The sequence below is a fragment of the Acanthopagrus latus genome, chromosome 3, assembly GCF_904848185.1.
Source record: "Acanthopagrus latus isolate v.2019 chromosome 3, fAcaLat1.1, whole genome shotgun sequence".
NCBI lineage: Eukaryota > Metazoa > Chordata > Actinopteri > Spariformes > Sparidae > Acanthopagrus > Acanthopagrus latus.
The window spans coordinates 12,683,969-12,703,842 of record NC_051041.1 but is presented as its reverse complement, the minus strand read 5'-3'; the positions used below and the strand labels follow the sequence as shown (position 1 = coordinate 12,703,842).

General features: G+C 41.0%; 3 protein-coding genes across 9 annotated transcripts in view; all 3 read right to left on the bottom strand.

Moving 5' to 3' along the window:
* The window catches only part of spire1a (spire-type actin nucleation factor 1a), a 29,878-nt gene extending 26,672 nt beyond the window's left edge, over window positions 1-3,206 (bottom strand). For all 3 annotated transcript variants that reach the window (XM_037093199.1, XM_037093200.1, XM_037093201.1), the window contains exon 1: window positions 2,599-3,206. In XM_037093199.1, the coding sequence (XP_036949094.1) occupies window positions 2,599-2,944 (346 nt within the window). In that variant the 5' untranslated portion in view covers window positions 2,945-3,206. The remainder of the gene's footprint in view (window positions 1-2,598) is intronic.
* A 1,106-nt stretch (window positions 3,207-4,312) lies between these two features.
* si:ch211-215i13.3 (brain and acute leukemia cytoplasmic protein) lies at window positions 4,313-9,428 on the bottom strand. Of its 4 annotated transcripts, none has more exons than XM_037093202.1 (3): window positions 8,828-9,428; window positions 8,423-8,597; window positions 4,313-5,751 (listed from the first exon to the last, which is right to left on the bottom strand). In XM_037093202.1, the coding sequence occupies exons 1-3, from the start codon at window positions 8,964-8,966 to the stop codon at window positions 5,568-5,570; spliced, it is 498 nt and encodes a 165-aa protein (XP_036949097.1). In that variant the 5' UTR covers window positions 8,967-9,428; the 3' UTR covers window positions 4,313-5,567. The 4 variants fall into 4 exon arrangements, with proteins under 4 accessions (XP_036949097.1, XP_036949100.1, XP_036949099.1 ...); XM_037093205.1 differs by having other exon boundaries at window positions 8,443-8,597; window positions 8,828-9,277; XM_037093204.1 differs by having other exon boundaries at window positions 8,423-8,567; window positions 8,828-9,275.
* A 1,000-nt stretch (window positions 9,429-10,428) lies between these two features.
* atp6v1c1b (ATPase H+ transporting V1 subunit C1b) lies at window positions 10,429-18,186 on the bottom strand. Of its 2 annotated transcripts, none has more exons than XM_037092695.1 (13): window positions 18,019-18,186; window positions 16,405-16,656; window positions 16,247-16,314; window positions 16,074-16,159; window positions 15,806-15,900; window positions 15,271-15,362; window positions 15,046-15,144; window positions 14,594-14,662; window positions 13,083-13,175; window positions 12,584-12,677; window positions 12,178-12,275; window positions 11,451-11,574; window positions 10,429-11,270 (listed from the first exon to the last, which is right to left on the bottom strand). In XM_037092695.1, the coding sequence occupies exons 2-13, from the start codon at window positions 16,534-16,536 to the stop codon at window positions 11,172-11,174; spliced, it is 1,149 nt and encodes a 382-aa protein (XP_036948590.1). In that variant the 5' UTR covers window positions 16,537-16,656; window positions 18,019-18,186; the 3' UTR covers window positions 10,429-11,171. The 2 variants fall into 2 exon arrangements, with proteins under 2 accessions (XP_036948590.1, XP_036948589.1); XM_037092694.1 differs by having other exon boundaries at window positions 16,405-16,586; window positions 18,019-18,185.
* Window positions 18,187-19,874: the final 1,688 nt, after the last annotated feature.

Sequence of the window (19,874 nt, the reverse complement as noted above, 5' to 3'; positions counted from 1 at the left end):
CCCCATAATCTCCAAACTCATCTGCAGTCAGACTTTTTAAGTCTGCGCATCTAATCATCACGTTTGTTCTATTTCAAGAGGTGCCAAGATTCTCAGCAGCGCTGGCTGAACGTGTTTATGCCGAGTGTGTAATTTCCACACAAAGTGCAAAAACACTACTGGTTGGTTAAATATGCTTAGATGAAGGAGAGCTGCTTGGACTGAGGGGTTGGCTCAAGAGAGAGAGGTTTGGGGGGGGGAAGGGTAGAAAACTGAGGGGGAAATAAGAAGAAAGGTGGCTAATAAGTTCCCAGGAGAGAGAGGACATAACCTCGGTGCTGGAGGCATTAGGTGAGTGCTGACAGCCACACCCATCTTTTTCTCTCACATATTAATGGAATGCAGTTAAAGGGAACAAGCCTTTGAGACACGCTGTACATCTGTACATCTACAATACCTGAACAGACATACTGGAACAAGCTTTGCTAGAAGCACGTTTGAATCGATTATGAACTTAAGAGATACATTATAATGTTGAAGCTTTAGTTCTCTAATAAGGAACTATTTAACACCAGAGCTACCAGCTGGCTCTTGAGACACAGATGTGATGGTAGTTTTTCCCAGTAGGTGATTGCTTTAACTTTCAGTCAGTCAAAATGTACATTTATTCAAATACACCAACATCATTTGGTCTGGGAATTACATGATAGGGTCCATTAAAGGAACATTATGTAAGAATTGTCGGTTGCAGTTTGTAAACATGCCATTCAAAAGTTAATTGCCGAGTCAGATTCCCAGGTCAAGACGCTTCGGTTTGGCAAGCCACCAAGAACAAACTGGTCTCCACCTGGGAACCTGACTCGACAGCCACCTGTCTGTCTTTCTCCAGAATGGCTGACGCCCAGAACAAAGCAAAAGCATTAAAAAAAAAAAGTTTTTAAAAAAAGACGATACAGGCGTCGCAGTAGCTTAGTTGGTAAAGCATGTAACCCACATATATAGGCTGTGTCCTTGCTGCAGCGGCACTATGTTCAAGTCCGACCCGTGGCCCCCTGCTGCTCGTCATATCCTCCTTCCTCATCCCCTTCCCTGTCATTGATTCTAAACTACGAGACTTTTTCCCAGTATCGATACACAAGTACTTGCTATAGTTTTTTTTCAGCGTCCTCTTTTACAGCAAGTTGACAAGTCTGACGGCCTTATCATAACTACCTTCAATCAGAAATCTAAACGCCAATCGCCTCAATGTTTTGTTAAACTTCCCCACAGTATCAAATATTGATATTTTTCAAGGTACAGTAACAAGGTTAGAATTGTGCATGCACTGCTGTAAACACACAGTTTACAAGCCTCATTGAAATAGTCTTTCATTAGAAATCTAAAAAGGTAATCACCTTAATGTTCTGTCATTTTACGAATGTTTCAAGGTACCATATCAAAAGCTAGATATTCCAGTATCGTGACACAATTTATACCTTTAACTGCCTATCCTACTCCATGAGTCAGACTTATGGTCAGGTAGAATCGGGTGGAAACTGATGATTATATTCATTGAGTGTTGGATCTTTAAAACTCGAGAATATAGTGGATATCCCTAAGGTGATGTCTTCATAGTGCTTGACTGAATCCAAAAACAAGAAAAGTATTCCACTTACCATAGAGGACTATTACATTTTTGCAAATAAACTGTAAAAGATGTTTGCTTTGAACATTATCGAAGACTAATTTTCTCTCAATCTACTAATCAATTACTCCATCAATCAGCTCTGAGTCCACATGGAGCACAAAAGTGCAAACAAGTGGGCTATACTATATGTACATGCAGTCTTCCATCTTATTATTTCATTTATCAACTATACATTTCAAACGGGTTTCCATCCCCCCAGGTGCAGGCAACCAACACAAAGGCACCTGCTCTCCCTCACAGACACATTAGTTTCTGCTAGTGCCTTTACCCAAAATGTCACAACACACATAATGAGGCTGCTAGCAGCAAATGTGACTCATCTGTGTCTGGCTTTTTGCCCATTATTCGCTGTAGCCTCGGTGCTAGCTGCTCCTATAGGTTCTCTCTGGACTGGACCCAAGGTGCTCTGCGGTTTGAATGCATCACATGGTTCATTGTTTACTGTGGCTAACTGACCGCTGCAGGGACACGATTTCAAAAAAAAAAAAAAAAAAAACGCAAGGAAAGCAGCCATTCTGAAACAAGCCTGCCAACACACCCGTCTGAGTGAAAGCTATAAAATGAACCGTGTTTGTAATGTAAATGCAAAAGGTTCTTTTACACGAGCAAGCCCCCCCCCCTCCTGTCTGTTAATAATTCACAACACAGCTCCTTTGGTCTTTCATCCCCAGCAGCTATGCGGTGATGATGTATTATTAACAACCGCATTGGACGTCTGTAAACACATTCACCACATGGCTGGAAGCAGACAGCCACAACAACATGGCCTCTTTATGAGGATGCTCCGCTGGCCTGTGAGGGATGTGGAGGGGAAAAAATGCTCTCATTCCCGAGGAGAAAGTAGTCTTTGACGCTTTAGCTGCGCAGTGACTCAAATCAGACAAAATGTAAATCCAGACACCGAGCTTGTCAGCGGCCGTCGGTTCGTTTACCTGTGCCGCCTTCAAAGTGCAGTTTGACAGTCCCGTCTCTCCAGATGATCACGTCCCCGGGTCCCTCAATCCTTCTCGGATAGCCGACAGCCGAAGCCCCGGCCGACTTGGAGCTTTTCCTCCGGTGCTTCTGCGCTAAAGTCCGACAGCACTGATAACACACCGCCCATGCCTGCTCCTCGTTTATCGGCTGGCCGTACAGTTTCAGAATTTCCTCCAGGGAGACGTCCGCGGCTCCGTCGCCGCAGTCCATGCTCACGTCCCCCGCGTTCAAATCGGCGGCGAAATTCCGGAGAATGGTCGGCGAAGTCAACATCCCGTCGTCAGTCCCCGGTCGTTTGGCCATCCTCACCTCATCATAACCACATTACGTAGAGAGAGAGAAAAAAAACGAAAGGGAAGTGTCAGGTAATAATTGAGAGTCCCTCAGAGACACAGACGCAGACGTTAACCTCCCAATAACTGTTTAATCTGTTGAGGAGGACGAGGAGCAGCAACGGCTGAGTGAGCGACGGCTGCCCGACACAGCGCTCCGCGTGGTCCTAGTGTCCGCTTGACAACTTCGCAGTGGCTGGCGGAAATGATCACAGAGCTTCAGCCTCAGGTGTGTAAACCAAACTCCATATAAAAAGAAATCAAATTAACACACCTGCGATCACTGTGCTGTGAGCCAATTTATTATCAGTGATACATATTGAGTTAATACCAGTGGTATATCTTTAAGCATTTTAAGACATTGACACCCTTAGATTATTAGATTAAAAGTGACATTTTGGGGGTATAAAGTAGAATATTTATTAGTTAATATATTGAGGATATTTTTTGGTATTTTTATTTTTACATCAGCATGAATTGGCTCGTAATCAGCTCTTGTTTCTCTCAAGGTGTTTCTTTGGTTGCATCTGTACTGAGCTTTTTCTTATGTATATATACTGTATATTGCACTTATATTTCAACATGTAATTATGTAATCATCGCTGTGAGTATATTATGTGCCATGTATATCATAATCCATGGATCTGAGTCAGAGGTTAATACAACCATATATGTATATGTGTGTGTGTATGTGTGTGTGTGTGTGTGTGTGTGTGTGTGTGTGTGTGTGTGTGTGTTTGTGTGTGTGTGTGTGTATTGCAATACTGCTCCAGTCAAATAACTACAGTGTATATGCTTACCATTCATTGCCGCACTTCAAGCGACACAAATTTTCTTCACCACAGCTCCATCTTCTGATGACTGTGATGTAGCTTACATCTGATGATCACGGATTTTATGTCGGTGTATGGAACATAAGTGTCAACAAATATTTATCTTATCATACTACATTATCAGTCAGAGCTTACAGACAAATGGCTGCTGTCCATTTACTGACAGACCTAACGAGGTTCAGAATTGTTAATGTTTTACTGTGAACAATGTAAATAAAACTATTAGGTAATGGCTGGAATTTCATAAAAGGGATGTCAGGTGACGTATCTTACTTAATGCGAAAAAATACAGTATAACACTATTATAGAGCCAATTATAGATGGGTATTTGTCAAATATGTCTACATATTCAATAAAACATTTTGGATTTACCTACACTAAATACATAAATACACACTCCACTGGTCGAAAAATGATTGTCGTATCCATGCTGTCAAGGTTTATGTCTGTAGGCTTACTGATTCTGCTGTAGCTCATGAGAAATGACTGCACACATCACTCCATCCTGGTTTCCACAACTTAAGAAGCTGACAACAACTTTAATTCAAACAAGAAAAAAGAAATGTGGCAGATCCTGTGTTAAAATGTTTTCACCATCACAAAAGTTGGCCTTTACACATTTCAACTCATGACAAGCAACAGTTATCAGAAGCATAAAATGTTCCCCCTCAGAATATAATAAAAGCAAAATCTTTAACATCCTCTATCAAATGAATGGCTTCCTTGAGGCGTTTGTCGTCAGTGACGAGACTCTTGAGGTCCCAGCTGGTCAGCAGCGCCATCTGCTGGCCACAAGTGTCACTTGCATCCTGAATCGCCTGCTGAAATGTACTTTTGTAGTGCAGTTGCTATATTTTCATGTGTAGCAGCAAGGGCAAAATGTTTTATTTCAGACAGCTTGCTTTTCATAATGCTCGACTGCATTTGTCGCAATCCGAGATTTTTGCTGAGCCAAATTGAGATTAATACATGCAGATCGGTGTAAGCCACTCAGATAACACTTCATAATAAAGGGTAACATCGTAGAACACAAAAAAAAAAAGATGTAGGAGAACCGGAGAACACGCAACACTAAACAAATTTCAAATAGAAAAAAACGCACGGTGAACACAGGAGCGGTTCAGATCAAGGTGAACTGTAGGCACATGCGGGTGTGTTTGTTTCTTTTTTTTTTCTTTCAAAGACTGAAGACAAAAAAAAAAGTCTTCAGCCCTCAAGCTTCAATTTCTAAAACAGCACTTCAGGGTCTTCTTAAAAGAATATAATTTACAGCATCGACTGAGGTTAAACAGCATCGTCATTTGGTTCCCACACTTATCGTTTCTCATTCTCAACCAAAAGGAATACACTAGCACACAGAACTGAAGCAGGCTCACTGGGACGGCCCCCGCACAGAAAGAAAACAAAAACATCTGATGTGCAGATTGTGATTATCATGTGCATATGGGACGGTCTCCTCTTGTCTCTCTCAACACTGACTTTTTAAACAACAGTGACACAATCTGCCCTGACCGTGCGGAGAGAAGAGAAAGAAAAAAAAAGCATGGTGGAGCGCATGAACACTGTTTGTGACCCGTTCTCTCTGCTTCGCACATGCATTTGCAATGGCACAACACAGATGCAGCATCCCGAGATCTTTGGATGGAGGACATTATGCGGGCGCCTATGTTGTGCGCCGCTGAGGTCGACGGACGAGAATCCCGCAACAGGTCCCTTCGCAGACGTCATCCGCACACACTTCCTGTAAATCACCATCCGATCTCAACGGTGAACCGCTCGCAGCTCCTCCTCCTCACAGAGGCTCGTCTTGTCTTTACCTTCCCTTCCGTCAGACACACTCCACCGGTTCAGCATCCCCGCTGCCGCCGATGCTGACGGGCTGGCCGTCCTTAGGCAGAGCGCCGCCCTCCTTCGACGCCCTCCTTTTGGAGTCGCGAGCGGTTTGCTGTGGAAAAAGATTGTTTTTTTTCTTTCTTTTTTTTTTTTTTTTAAAATGTCATTTAAATGTCACCACGCCGGACAAGGAGTGAGTGGGCATAGACGTCCAACCGAGCACTGAGTCACTGCCCATAAGTGGAAGGTTAAATGAATGAAACACAACAGTCGATGCTCCTGAAAATGTCTTTTTCTTAGGTCAAAAGAATCTATTTTTCAGACCTGTGTCAGGAGTGGTTAATCAGCCCAATTTCCCGATTCAATTCGATTCCGATTACTGAAGTCTCGATTTGATTACAAATCGATTTTCGATTATTAACGATTATCGATTCGATTTTCGATTATTAACAATTATTGACTTGATTATTAACGATTATCAATTTGATTTTCAATTATTGGGATTATCAATTCTGTTTTTGATTATTAACGATTATCAATTCGATTTTCGATTATCAACGATTATTGATCTTCTGTTCAACATCAGTCAGCTGCTGAATTACTTTACTTCTCTTTTGAGTAATACCTCACAGCACCTTCAGTATTGTATAGTGTAACTGTAATATCAAAATTATTATTTTTTACTTTGTTTTAAATGTAGTCTTTCACTTGGTAAAAGAAAGTTGCCAAGCTCAGCAGCCAGACTCATGGTAGAGGCATTGTTGGTGACGAGAACCCGGTCGTCTGCCACTGCTTTGAGAAACTCACATATATTTGCGCCTGTCTGTCTTTCGTCTGAAGTACGTAGAACATTAGCTTCCATTAACTGCTGACATATTGAGCTGTAACGGTCACGTATGAGACTGTAGCTCTGGATGTCCAGGCATCGCAGGTCATTGCTACCCTGTGAGCAGAGTTGAGGGACTCTTGCACAGCAAGCTTTGTCTCCTTGTAAAGATTTGGAATCGATTTAAGCGTGAAAAAGCTCCGGGATCCAATAACATATCTTGGCTCGAGACTGTGGACCATGTAGCGGAAGCCAGTAAGAGGAGGACTACAGCTTGTATTACAATTAAAAAAAGAAAAAAAAGAAAAAATTAAAAAATCGATCTTTGGAAATGTAATAATCGACTCATAATCGTCAATATCATAATCGCGATTAATCAATAATAGATTTTTTTTCACCACCTGTACTGTGTGTCTGTCTCAGTGTGCGTGTGCACACACTCAGATTTCTTTTCTGTAGTTCGCTCTCATGATAGAGGATAACGCAAACAGAAGATGTTATGGTATAAGGCACATCCCTAAGAATCAAGAACATTTTCATATAATTCATCGCTCTCAAGGCTGCTCTCACAGTGTATAGACTCCTTACAGCTCTACAATATCAATATTTGAGATATGTGGCAAAATTGTAAGACCACAAGTTAGGGTCGCAACTTATGATTATTTGCATGAATCTGTCTTCCATTTTCTCACTCACTGGATGAGCTGTTTGGTCTGCAAAATGGTGAAAAATGTTTCAAGATGAACTCTGCAACTTGCTCAGTCCTCACCCCAAAGATGTTTCGTTTGCTGCCAAAGAGGGGTAAAGAAACTGGAAGATATCAGCGTTTAAGAATGTGGGGTCAGAAGACTTTTTTTCTTTTAGAAAACTAGTCAAACCAATTAATCGACTGTTTGAATTGGTGGCGATTCATTTGATCGTTGATAGCCGAAAGATCGATCCTCGCATCTCTTCTGCATTCAGTGGAAATCAATAAATGCATGTGAAACTGAGTCTTCTTCTCCTTATGGATTAATTCTATAATCTAAACCACGTTTTTATCATAAAATGTAAGATAAAGGGAATTATAACCCTCAGTATTTTACTCCCATATTCTATCCAATCGCCTTACACATAGAAATGTTCACTTAAATTATTGACTTTGGAGTGCCTGTCGTTCATTTTTGCATTTAATCATTAATGATCGTCTTTGGATAGCTCACTTTTGTCTCCACTGAATCCAAACATATCAAGTTTCACGTCAAAATGACAAAAAGCAGCAACTGTACACTGGTTTGCACGTGAACACATAGTATACAGTGACACTGAAGTGTTTATACTGTAGATTACGCATGGTTGTAGTCTAGTTTTAGCCTGTTACCTGCCATCCATCCTCCCTTCCCTCATATTTTCTGCTTCTGTCACTTGTATTTGTGACTTTTTTTATGCAGCCATTTTGCCAGATCTGGTTTTGGAAAAGTTAGGGACATACCAGCTTAAATAAAGGCTACACAACATTTTGTTTTTGTTTTTTTTAAATGTCCACTGCACTTAAATATATTGAGGGCCACTCTCTGATTCTGCAGATGAATCTGACTTTTTAAAGGACAAGTTTACCCAAAAATGAAAATTCTGTCATTGTCTGCTAGCTTCGTCGTCCACTAAACATTTCTGGAGCGTCGTGGCAAAACAGCGTTGAAGCGCTCTCCTAAACCTCTGAAGTAGACCTCTCAGGACTCTTTTGAGACTTGGATAACACAGAACCCATCTGCTTCAGTAATTTCGGAGAATGCCGCAACACCGTTTTGCTGTGAAGCTCCAGACTTGTTTGTGGACTACGAAACTTTACCAGGCTTTCCATCAGCACCTGGGGGGAGTCCATACTGACAGGTGACAAGTTGTTAGGTCCACGATACCACATATATGTACAAGACAGAAGCTGATGGACATGACATGGAGCGGCCAGACATGCTTATACCTGCTCCCAGTGACACCTACATCAGTGATGGAGCGCCTGGGTCTCCTCTGGTGGTTGGAGGCGGTGGATGCGAGGGCCTGCTTCCCACACTGGGTGCCCGTGTTCACCATCCTCTTCTCCCGCAGGCTGGCCTCCAGAGCTTTACCTTTGGACGACAGTCGAGCCTTGCTCATCACTTGAGACAAAAAAAACCAGATTCTCAGAGGCAAAGACAAGAGATGGCACCAGCACGCACTGCTCTGTGAGGGAGCTGTCAATTGTGTTCCTCTCTCGAGCCCTGTGTGTGGTGTGTAGTGCTGAGAGAGCCTGTGTTTTGATTTGGAATGTGGCCTGTTAGGCATGCAGTGGAGATTGTGTTGTATTTTCCAGGTAAAAAAAGAGGAATAAAAGGCGAGTGGCTCTTACTGGTCGCGACTGGCAACGAGGTCTCCACGTCCGTGTTGGTGAGCCACGTCGACTCCGTTTCCCTGGTCCAGCTCTCGTGGTACCTCGGCTCGATGATCGCGTCCGCCCGACTGCCTCCGCAACCCATCGGGAAAATCATCCACGGCAGGTGCAGCTGACACGGGGCTAAACGCGGCTCGGCTCCCGTCACAGCCGCCGCAGCATCCTCCACCCCTCCGCCTCTACTGCAGCTCCATCCGTGTGTCCGTCTCCATCATCGGGCTTTAGCTGCTGCTGCTGCTGCTGCTGCTGCTGCTGCTGCTGGAGGAGGTGGTGGTGGCGTTGGTTGTGGAGGTTGGTGCTGCTCTCCACAGACAGCAGCTGACCAGCATTAACATACACACACACATACACATACACATACACATACACTCACACACACACAGCAGATATCTGCGTCATCCACAGATGAGGAGAGGAGGGGAGTCGAAACCTGCTCCCAAGTCTGGCCGCTAATTGGCTGAGAGGGGAACCAACTCCATCACCATCAGCAGCATCATCATCATCAGCATCGTGCAAATATGAGACAATACCGATCAAAATCACTGTAACATCATAACACCATGAGCCAAGTCACAACACCGTACTTTCCCCACTGGAGTTAGTATTATACACACATGACGAATATTTATAATTTATTACACTTTAATGGAGTTGCTTGCAGGCATGAAGATTTGAATGGTTGAGTTTTTGAATGGTTCTCTTTTGTATTTGTCAGTAATTATTAATTCTCCCATGAGGACAGACTTTATATTACCCTCAGAAAATAAGTATTACCACTGAGTACACATAAGACATGTATGTAAAATATCAATTCTGTTACATACGTTTAATGTAAAGGGTCACATGTAGTGTGTGTATCGTGTATATTGTATCGTCAACATTTTTCTGTCATGTTGAGCCAATGTGTATAAAATACCTTACTGAACGTATTAAAATATAAATTAATAGATATAATCAAATAGATAATAAAATGTAGAAATAACAAGAGAAAATTGTATAGAAACATAACTTAACCATGACATTAACTCTGATTAAATTGCAGAGGAACTATTGAGGAGAAGCAAGAACAAAATGCAGGGCTTTTACAATAATCGATCCAGCACGTTATTGTCAATACTAATAAGTTGTTGATCAGTGTATTTTGGTCCAGATGATCTGAGAACTCCTCCCTGAAGTGATCCATTCACGGCCCATTGGAGCGGTCTTCCTGATTAATCTCTAAGAGCTGCAAAATAAACAAGGCCAGTCCAGAGGAAGAACAAATAAACACCAGCCACAGATATTTCCCATTGTAATTCCAAATTGTTATTATTATAAGTAATCCATAACATATAATTAATCTAGAAATCTATTAGTTAAAATGTAAAGAGAGATTTCTAAGATTGTATTACAAAACACTCTGTTTAATATCTAGTGGACTAATATACAGAACAGGAAAAGAGAAACTATTGAACTATTATGAGGCTCCGATACTGATTTTGAGGTTGTTTTTTTATCAGCCTGAGAAGGTTCACAAAATTTTATTCTGCAGGTAAGAAGCACAGTGGGCCAACTTTAAGTATATTTCACATATAGACTTTATTTTTCACATTTATTTAAATATGTGGTTCAATTCTCAGTTATACTGACAATACAGTATTTGCACATAGACCTATAATCATTTTTCTCAAACTGCTTAATATACAGAAATCATAGGAGCACACCATCAGCGAACATATTGCTTCTATATACTTGGGTGGGGGAAACGATGGTCAACATCTACTTGTAAACAGACATCTCTTACATGGAGCTAAAAACACGTCACAAACCAAAAGCAAACACACCGATTTCAGAGGCTTTAAATAAATACTATACTTCACATACATTTATTTTTTTCTCTCCCCGTTTTCCCCTCACGTGTACCGTTTTTGTTGCTTTAAATAAAGAAGGGTGACCAAGGAAATAAAAAAACAAAACAAAAAAAACATGTCATGTCGTGACATGTCCTCTGATGCCATGAGGGAATGCTAACCATTAATGGAGGGAACAGACTGGGAAGGGAGTCACCTCAGCAGCGTGGTACAAAGATGAGCGCCCGTGCCAGCTGTCGAAGAGAAGATCAACAACCTCTTCAACATGGGCAAGGAATGTAACAGCAAGGGAACGAGGATGAGACCACAAAAGATGGAGAAAAAACAAAACAAAACACTGTCATAATAAATTAAAGCTTGGGGATGTGATTATGTCACATCAGTCAGACTGCACTCAAAGAAATTGAGCTGATGATTATAATGATGATGAGGATGATGATGACGATGGCGATCTAGACTTTGAAGTCCAGCAGGTTGCAGTCGATCTTGTAGTAAACATAGGGGTAATACTCCTGCTGGCTCAGGTTCAGCCCTGGGATGTCCATAGAGGCCTGCAGGCAGACAAAGATAGATAGTTACACACGACACACACACACACACAGAGTGAAATGTTAGGAGAATGTAAGTTTAACAGGCCTATGATGTTAAGGAAGAACGATCAGGAAAGCCTGGGATAGGATTAATACAAAAATGTTACCCAGCCAAATGACCTCCAGTAATTTTAGACTTACATCGATGATGGCAGCACTGCTGTCCAGGTGTTTGTACAGGTCGTACAGCACCTCCCTCAGCTTCTTCATGTTCTTCTTGTTGGGCTGCAGAAGCATGGCCTGGAAGTTCACTGGCAGCCCGTATCTACGATCACAACAAGTCTGTCAGGCTCTTTTTTTTTTTTTAACACATTAAACACATTTCATATTAAAAGGGGCAGTTTAGGTCATTCGCAATGGGGGTTATAGGAGGCGCTTTTCCTTTGTTGATGTGTGACCTGGACAGGGTCAGCAGTAAATCAAATTCAAGCCACCCTACACAAGGCCCCCATAAAAACAAAAATCAACATTAGTTTAAGTGTATGCTATTTTTAGAAAACTGTCATGGTTTTATCTTGCAATCAGGCAGCCTTCTCTGACAAGGGACTGAAGCCGTAATATCGCTCTCTCAAAAGCCACCAGACTCCTTTGACAAACACAGTACTTTTACTTTGCAGAACGCAAGAATTGCTGGTCTACCACTGCCTCAGTTGCTCAGTTTGTTAGTGTTACTGTGCGACTGACCGAATGAGGCAGCGGCTGGCTTAAAACTCCCGTGTTCGGCGAGGCACAGCTATTGTTTATGTCAAAGTCTGGTTGCTTTGGCGAGAGGATCGACGGATAGAACGGATGAGCGTGAAAATGACCGCAAAAGATCAAACTTGCCTTCACCAAAGTGTAGCACGCGTCGCAAGCCTAGTTTGCTTACCTCAAGACCGACTCCACAAACACACGCAGAGCTTTTATGTGAATCCAGGCGATGAAGGCTTCGCTGAAATTCACTTTCAGCCATCGCACCAAAGGCCCCTGGGTGGACAGACACAGCATTTTCATCATTTCTCATGAAGATAACAGACCTGTCAACATTTACATTTTTGGATATTATAAATTATTTCCTTATTTAAAAAAAAAACAACAACAACAAAAACCAGCATAATGACAGTTTCAGTCTTTCATCCATTATTTAAGACTGGCTGCCGGACCGTGTGTGCTCAAATCAAACATCAGTAACGAATAAATATACATATAAATATCTGCAGCCCAAACACTCCATTAACTTCTTCCTACCCCACTTCTTCAATAGCTCAGACTGTTAAGGAAAACGGCAGTCGTACAAACTGTTTCTTCTTGTCAGTGGACAAACGTGTCATCTCCTCTTTGTCCGCCTTCATCTCCTCCTCATTGTACTGGAAATCGCGCACGGTAAATCTAGGTCGGGACACACAGTGAGAGGGCTGGCAATCAGCTGTCAGCAGACACACACGTGAAGGACAAACACATTCAAGAGCACTCCTGATAACAGGCTACACACGAACACGCAGTCGTGCTCATTGGAGAGACAGTCGAAGGCCAACACAATCGTGTTCATTATGGGACCTTTTTATAGAGCCCACTTAAATCATGAGGTGCCATTACTACCGTTTATCTAAAGGGGTTTAAATAAATAAATACATACATACATACATACATACATACATAAATAAATAAATAAATCCTGGAAAAACACAATAAAGAAACAATCTGCGATACAAAACACAGCCCACAACAGAAACACAGCTCGATACTACCCACTAGCGAGTTTCACACATCACACAGCGGAACTGAATAATGTACTTGTTTTCTCTGGCCTTGTGCTTGAAGTCGTCTATAGCCTTCCTGAAGAGAGTGACACTGAAGAGGCCGCTGTCGTTGTCTTCAAACAGCAGCCTGGAGGACACGAGATGACAGATCAACACGAGAAGCTGGATGCGCCCAGTACAGTCGACACATTTCAGCAGGTTCTGGCGTACAGAATGATATCCTCGCTTTGGCTTCTGGTTACTTTACAGATTTGTATTATTAAAACACATAAAATTGGATAGAGGGAGACAGTTAATAACATGGGTTACTCCATTTTCCCTGTTCCCCCCATCAACACTGTAAACGATGGTTAGGAAGTGGTCAACTGTGCCACCAAATATAAACTCTCCATGAAATTACAGTGATAATTCCATATCCACAAACCAATCCACTGTATGTGCAGATTTCTTTCAGTACATTCGGTGTCGCAAGATGCTCCATAAGTACGAGTCACTAATGCAGAAAAATGTACAAGATCCCTCCCTCGCTTTCCACTTACAAACACTTTCATCTTGTTGCAGTAAATGTAAATCAACTGTCAATTTTCTGGAACATGACCTACCGATATTATAATGCAAGTAGATATAATTAAGGCTCAAGTCCGCATTACCAAACTGCTCAGTCTGTCCCGGGCTCTGTACGTTCGCAGAACCTCTGCTGCTTTAGCTGCTCCAACATGTCTCCCATTTCTAGATCATATCGGCCAGCCAAGTCGCCAGGATAAAATGTTGGCAGTTTACGTTTCTGCTAACCACTGATAGGTACACGTCATGAGGTACGTGCTATTTTGAAATTTTCTACAAAACGTCTCATATCGTGTTCACATTGCATGTTTATGACATGACTGTCATGTCCGAAGGTGGATGGGACAGTGTTGGATTTACAGGCTTCTGTTGGTAGAGCAAGTGTGAAAACCGCTGGATGTGTTTTGACAAGGGACCACGGCATTTAACATTTGTAAACCTGACATCACTGGATATTTCTAAGGAGACCGCAAGTTAATTTCCAGACTTGTTTACGGCCGACAAAACCGGTATTTTAAGTCAAAACGTGATCTTTTCCTAACCGTAACCAAGTAGTTTTTGTGGGTGAGCCTAACCAGAGCACAACATAAAACTGAACATTTAACCTAAAGGAAATGTATAATTTCAGTATATCTGGGGTTTGCAGAAACATATATTGCAACATTTACTCTGGCTACTGGGTAGCCATATCAGTTTACTCATACAGGGTAGACTTACACTGTTATCTATCTTCAAATCCATTTGCTTTTTACAGGTAAACCATCGGGATGTATATGGACACAAGCAACCATAAACCAACCAAAAAATAACTGCTGACATTCAGCTGCAGATTAGAAATGTTTTATAACTGTCTATATGTGGCACACTGCACATGACATTAACCAAAAAAGTACAGACACAGAGCAAAACTGCCTTCTTCCTATAGCTGATCACTCATGCATTTGGCAAAATAAATGAACTGAATCATGTGTTTGTCCTTACTTAGTGGAGCGTGGCACCACCATTTCTGACAGGGTTTCATACGTCTTCTGCCAGTCTCCATAGCCTGTCCTGGTGACGTAGGAAAGGGGAAAGATGACAACAACAGATTATACATACTAACTTTCTGGTTTATTTCAATACTGATGTCTGGAAATGTTATTCGATGCGGTTTGATAATTTCCATGGTCAAAATGTAGCCAGATTTAAGGGTGACTGTGAAATTCTTTTCACTGAACTTCTTGCATCACACCTTTAAAAAGATTCATTATCAGAACAAAATGCACCAGAGAAAATCATTCCTGCAAATTACTGTTCAGTTTTAAACTGTTTCAATGTAGCTGTAGTTAGGAGAAGAGCTCTATCATCTCCGCCATGGATACAATGACACCAGAACTGAGAACTGCCTCATCACCGCATACTGAATATACAGATACTTTAGATACTTTGCTTACTTTGGCACAACCACCAGCATGGTAATCAGGTACTCCGAATCCAGTACAAAGTCCTCTTTCTTCACTATGTCAGCCAAACTCCTGGTCAACAAGCTCCCCCTAAAAAGACGTCACATGCAGTTCAGACTGTCAGGCAGCTTTGATCCAAATGAAACGTTTCTTACATTTATAGGAACATTTCTAAATGACTCCCAAACGTCTGAGCAGTATTGGAGGACCACTCACGCATTCTTCCTCTCCAGGTTCTGCAGGTTTCCCTTCAGGTTGTTGTAGGCTGAGGCTCTGGCCTTCAGGTCGTTGTCGATCTGAGTTGCTTGCTACAAATCAAGAGGATGAATACAACAGAACACTCTTTCTGGCACCAAACATACAGCTTATTACATATAATAATCCCTGTTGGATCCCAGTTGAAGACAACATGTAACATATTGATATATGTTTACAATGTTTGTTTATGTGCTGTGTTCGTCTGCTCAATAAACAAAGTGATTTCAATGTCAGTAACAATACCTGATTATACAATACCTGACAATACCTTATTAACTGATTATATATATATATATATATATATATATATATATATATATATATATATATATATATATATATATATATATATATATATACACATACACATATATACACACACACAATATATTATATATATACATATATATATATATATATGTATATATATATGCATACAAAAGTGAAGAATATCAAACATCATGTCTGCAACTGGTCAGATTTGCCAACATACCTTGGAGATGATCTCAGAGATGTTTTTCAGTGACTGTTTGATTGGATACTTTGCCATGTCCCACTGAAATCTGGTGATATAGGTGACGAGGTCAACTGAGGAGAGTGAAAAAGACACATTAAAGTCATCAGCATTAATCACATTCAGCCACTGTATTGTAATGGCGGCTGTATATCTGTATGCGAGGTGATCTATCATGTCTTTCTACCATCTGCTTCACCTCCTGTCTGTCAGCTGTTGAAGAGAGCAAACATGTGATGATTATTACCTCCGTTAGCAAGCAGGTTCTCCTGGACTTTGTCTCGGCTGTCCTCCAGAACATCGGCCATGTACTGAGCGACCTTCTTCACCACACTGAAACACAACACCGCGTGAGGAGAGATCAATGCAAAGGGTCAAAAAAAATAAACACAAGACCATCTTGTTCATTTCACACTTTACCTTTCCACAAAAGTGTCAAGTTTAGCAAGTTCGTCCGACAAACCCACTAAGACGTCTAGTGTTCCGACCTGTTTGAGACAAAACACGGAAAAATGTTAACCGCTGCGACCACTTGCAGATTGACTCTATGTGGTGGGGACACCAGTGACATGTCTGACCTTCAGATCGGGGATGTTGAACTTGTTGTTAACAGACAGGTTGTTGGTGCGTGTGGTGGCCACCATCAGCTTGTCCCAGGTCTGCTGGCACGTCTTCTCCCCCGGAGCGGAGATCAACCAGAATTCTGTCATGGCTGCTGGTCAAGAGGTTGGTTCACCGAGGCTATGACGTGAGGAAGTCGCTGAGGGTGAGGTAGGAGAGAGAGTATTGGCAGAGCTCTATTGTGACTTGAACAACAGCTGCTGTTCTGTCTGGAAGGTAAAATAAAAAAGAGATTTTTTTTTTTGGAGGGATACCAGAAGATAATAAAACATTTTCAGCCATCAGAAACCTTGCTGTATTATGGTCGCTATTCCTTGAATGTCTCTCCAGGTGTAATAAGTCATTGCTGGGCAATGTTTACAATCCCTGGGGAGGACTACTTTATGGCCAGTTGGATTTTTATATGATTAAGTGCATTTGTTTGTTTGAAATTTAATTTCCTGAATTAGATAAGACATAATTCTTGACATGTATTTTAACCAATAAAGAGTTCCTCAACCGATATTCCAAATATATTACTTTATCTCAATATAAAAGATATATTGTAAAATGATGTACCCTGTGTATTTTTTTCTGAGTATTTGAAGGGTGTCAGTAGTCATTTTCCACATTGATATACCAGCTGGGCTTACTCGCTGTTTCATTAAATTTATGATACTTTATGATAAGACATGATGTGCTGCGCTGCCTTTTATTGTTCTCGCAGTAAAAATGTGTCCTGGGCCTGACACATACAACGCTGCAATGCACACAGAGGCCCGCCACCTCTCACCACTCTTCTAACTATGGTCAGAAGTAAATTCACTTACTGACAAACACTCCACAAGCATATTTATATCCATCTTTCTAATACAAATCTAAAATGTTATGCTGTCGATGTTGCAACAATTTTGCCTCTAGGCATCAAAACTGGACTGAATATTGGTGGGGGTTTTTAAGGTGTTGTATCAAAGTAGTAGTAACCACACTAGTGTGGTTGTAGGATTGTATTTGCTGCTAATACTTTGGTCCACAATCTTAAGCAACCTTTCAATTTGCATGACTTTTAAGTAGAGTATTTTCCACATTATGCTCTTACCACTGTTGCTGAAGTCAAAAGTACTTTTCCACTTCTGCATGAGGTTCAAGTGTCCCTGCGTGAATCAGAGTCATAATGTGAAGCCCTGTGTTCCTCTTCTGACTTCTATTTATTTTGCCTCTGATTCATGAACTTCCTCACATTTACCCATGGCTGTAATAATATGTACCCTGCACGAAGACAGACTGGACAGACAGACAGACAGACAGACAGGTCTCCACGTCTGCTGATTGACTGTCATATGATCAGTGTCTGCTCTGTGCAACACATGCTAATATGGCTCCTCCTTTGAATTAAACACCGAGAACATCGCATGACCACACACCGCTGCTCTTTAGTTATGATTTGTCAGTTATTTTTCCGTTAAAAATCCCTGACAGGCAGTAACATGAACCTGGGTCATACATGGTTAAATCCAGTGTTAGCATGCTGCTGACAGCATTGCAGTCTCACGCTGTCACGACGTCAATACTCGGCGTATTCTCGTACTCACCGGCGTGTTTAATGTCGTCAGTGTTTGGTCCACACGGTGTAATTCAGTTAAATTGTCGCAGTTTTCCATACATAGCGCAGACAACAGCAGCTTTTCGTCTCAATGGTCCTTCAGCATAGCATCTCACTCACAGTCAGCTGATCAGGCCAGTAGTTGTGCGCCTGCGCAAACGCTTCTGTGCTGCGCACTGAGCTGCCTTCCCGTGACGGAAAAGGCCTCGTTAGGTTCGATGTCCGAACCTAAAATGATAATAATATTACCGGAATATTCATGAATGTACTAGTCTACGGGCATAATTCGTAAGTTTAGTTGGTGTTAAATTGATGTTTCCATATATATATATATATATATATATATATATATATATATATATATATATATATATATATATATATATATATATATATATATATATATATATATATATATATAAATATATAAAGTTGCAAGTAATGTATAACATAGAGAGTTTAAATGTAATGAATAAAGTGTTGAATTTGTGAGACCTAATTTGATACATTCATATGATCTAGATACGTTTCACCACTTCTGATTTGATTATCTGCTCTCCACTTTTTATAATTCTCTCACAATCCTATGATTATTATTGATTTAACATGTCTCGCCCCCGATGAAATAGTAATGTTAGTATTTCCGATAGTACCTAAAGGCAGCATGCGTGTTTGTTTTGGCAGCTCAGTTAGTGCCTCTCAATAGCGACCTCTCCTGGTAAAATCACACTACTACATTACAGTTACTGACAGGGTGGCAGTAAATCATGGCCTATAAACCAGCAGTTTCATTAGCTGACTAACTGAGCAATTTGTACTTTCTAAGTGATCCCTGTCCATTATCCTGATATGACTTGGGAAGTTAAAGGTTCGTCTGCACACAAGTTATCTTGAGGCAGTTGATTAAAACGTTTAAAAGCTGAAACACGTAGCGCTATTGAGAACAAGACAATGATGCCCTGATAAAAGCAACTATGAAATGTGATGGCCTACATGAAAAAAATGCCAATAGAAGAACTAATAAAACAATCTCACTAATTTACAAAACATGTATTGCAATAGAGGTGCACAGAGGTCATTTACACACGTTTCATTACAAACAGGCCAAGGATAACAACATGAGAGATAACGTCAATTCAGATAAAACACTTACATTCACAGCACTCTATGTCTATCCAAATATGTCTAAATGTATTTGTTTCATCTGGGTTTTACAGCAATTTAAGATCTATCAAAGTCTACTGTAGGGTACAGAAAACAAGAGGAAAATGTTATGCCAACTGAATAAAACATAAATTACCAAGATATGATCTTATGAGTCAATACTGGCGAGCTGCTTTAATATCCTTATCGCTCTCATAGGTTGCCTTACTTAACTTCTCACAGTTTGGAAAGTGTTTTAATTTTTGCAACTTGTGATTCCGGGGATATTGAGGATTGTTTATCTATGCGGTTGTTTGTTTGTGTCTTTTTTTTTTTCCAGCTGCAAATTGAATTTCCGCTCTGAGGACAGTGAAAGCATTTTACTGAACTGAGCGGAACTGAAGCGAAAAATCGAATTTACTCCTGCCGTCACAGACCTTGGGGCGCATAGTTTGCTTTTCAACAACTTTGTACTTTACACTTTGCTGGATGGTTGATATTAAAGAGTGGCATTATATCTAGCTGGAATAACTGTCACAGCTTTAATTTGATGACTGTCATAGCACAGTCCAAAACTCTGTTATCTGTTAAGTAAAACTGTTCCGAATGCACACATGACTCTCAAAAGACTTGATGGAAACAAGAGGCTATCATGATATTATAGATATCATTTTATTACCTTCTCATAATGCAAACCTAGAT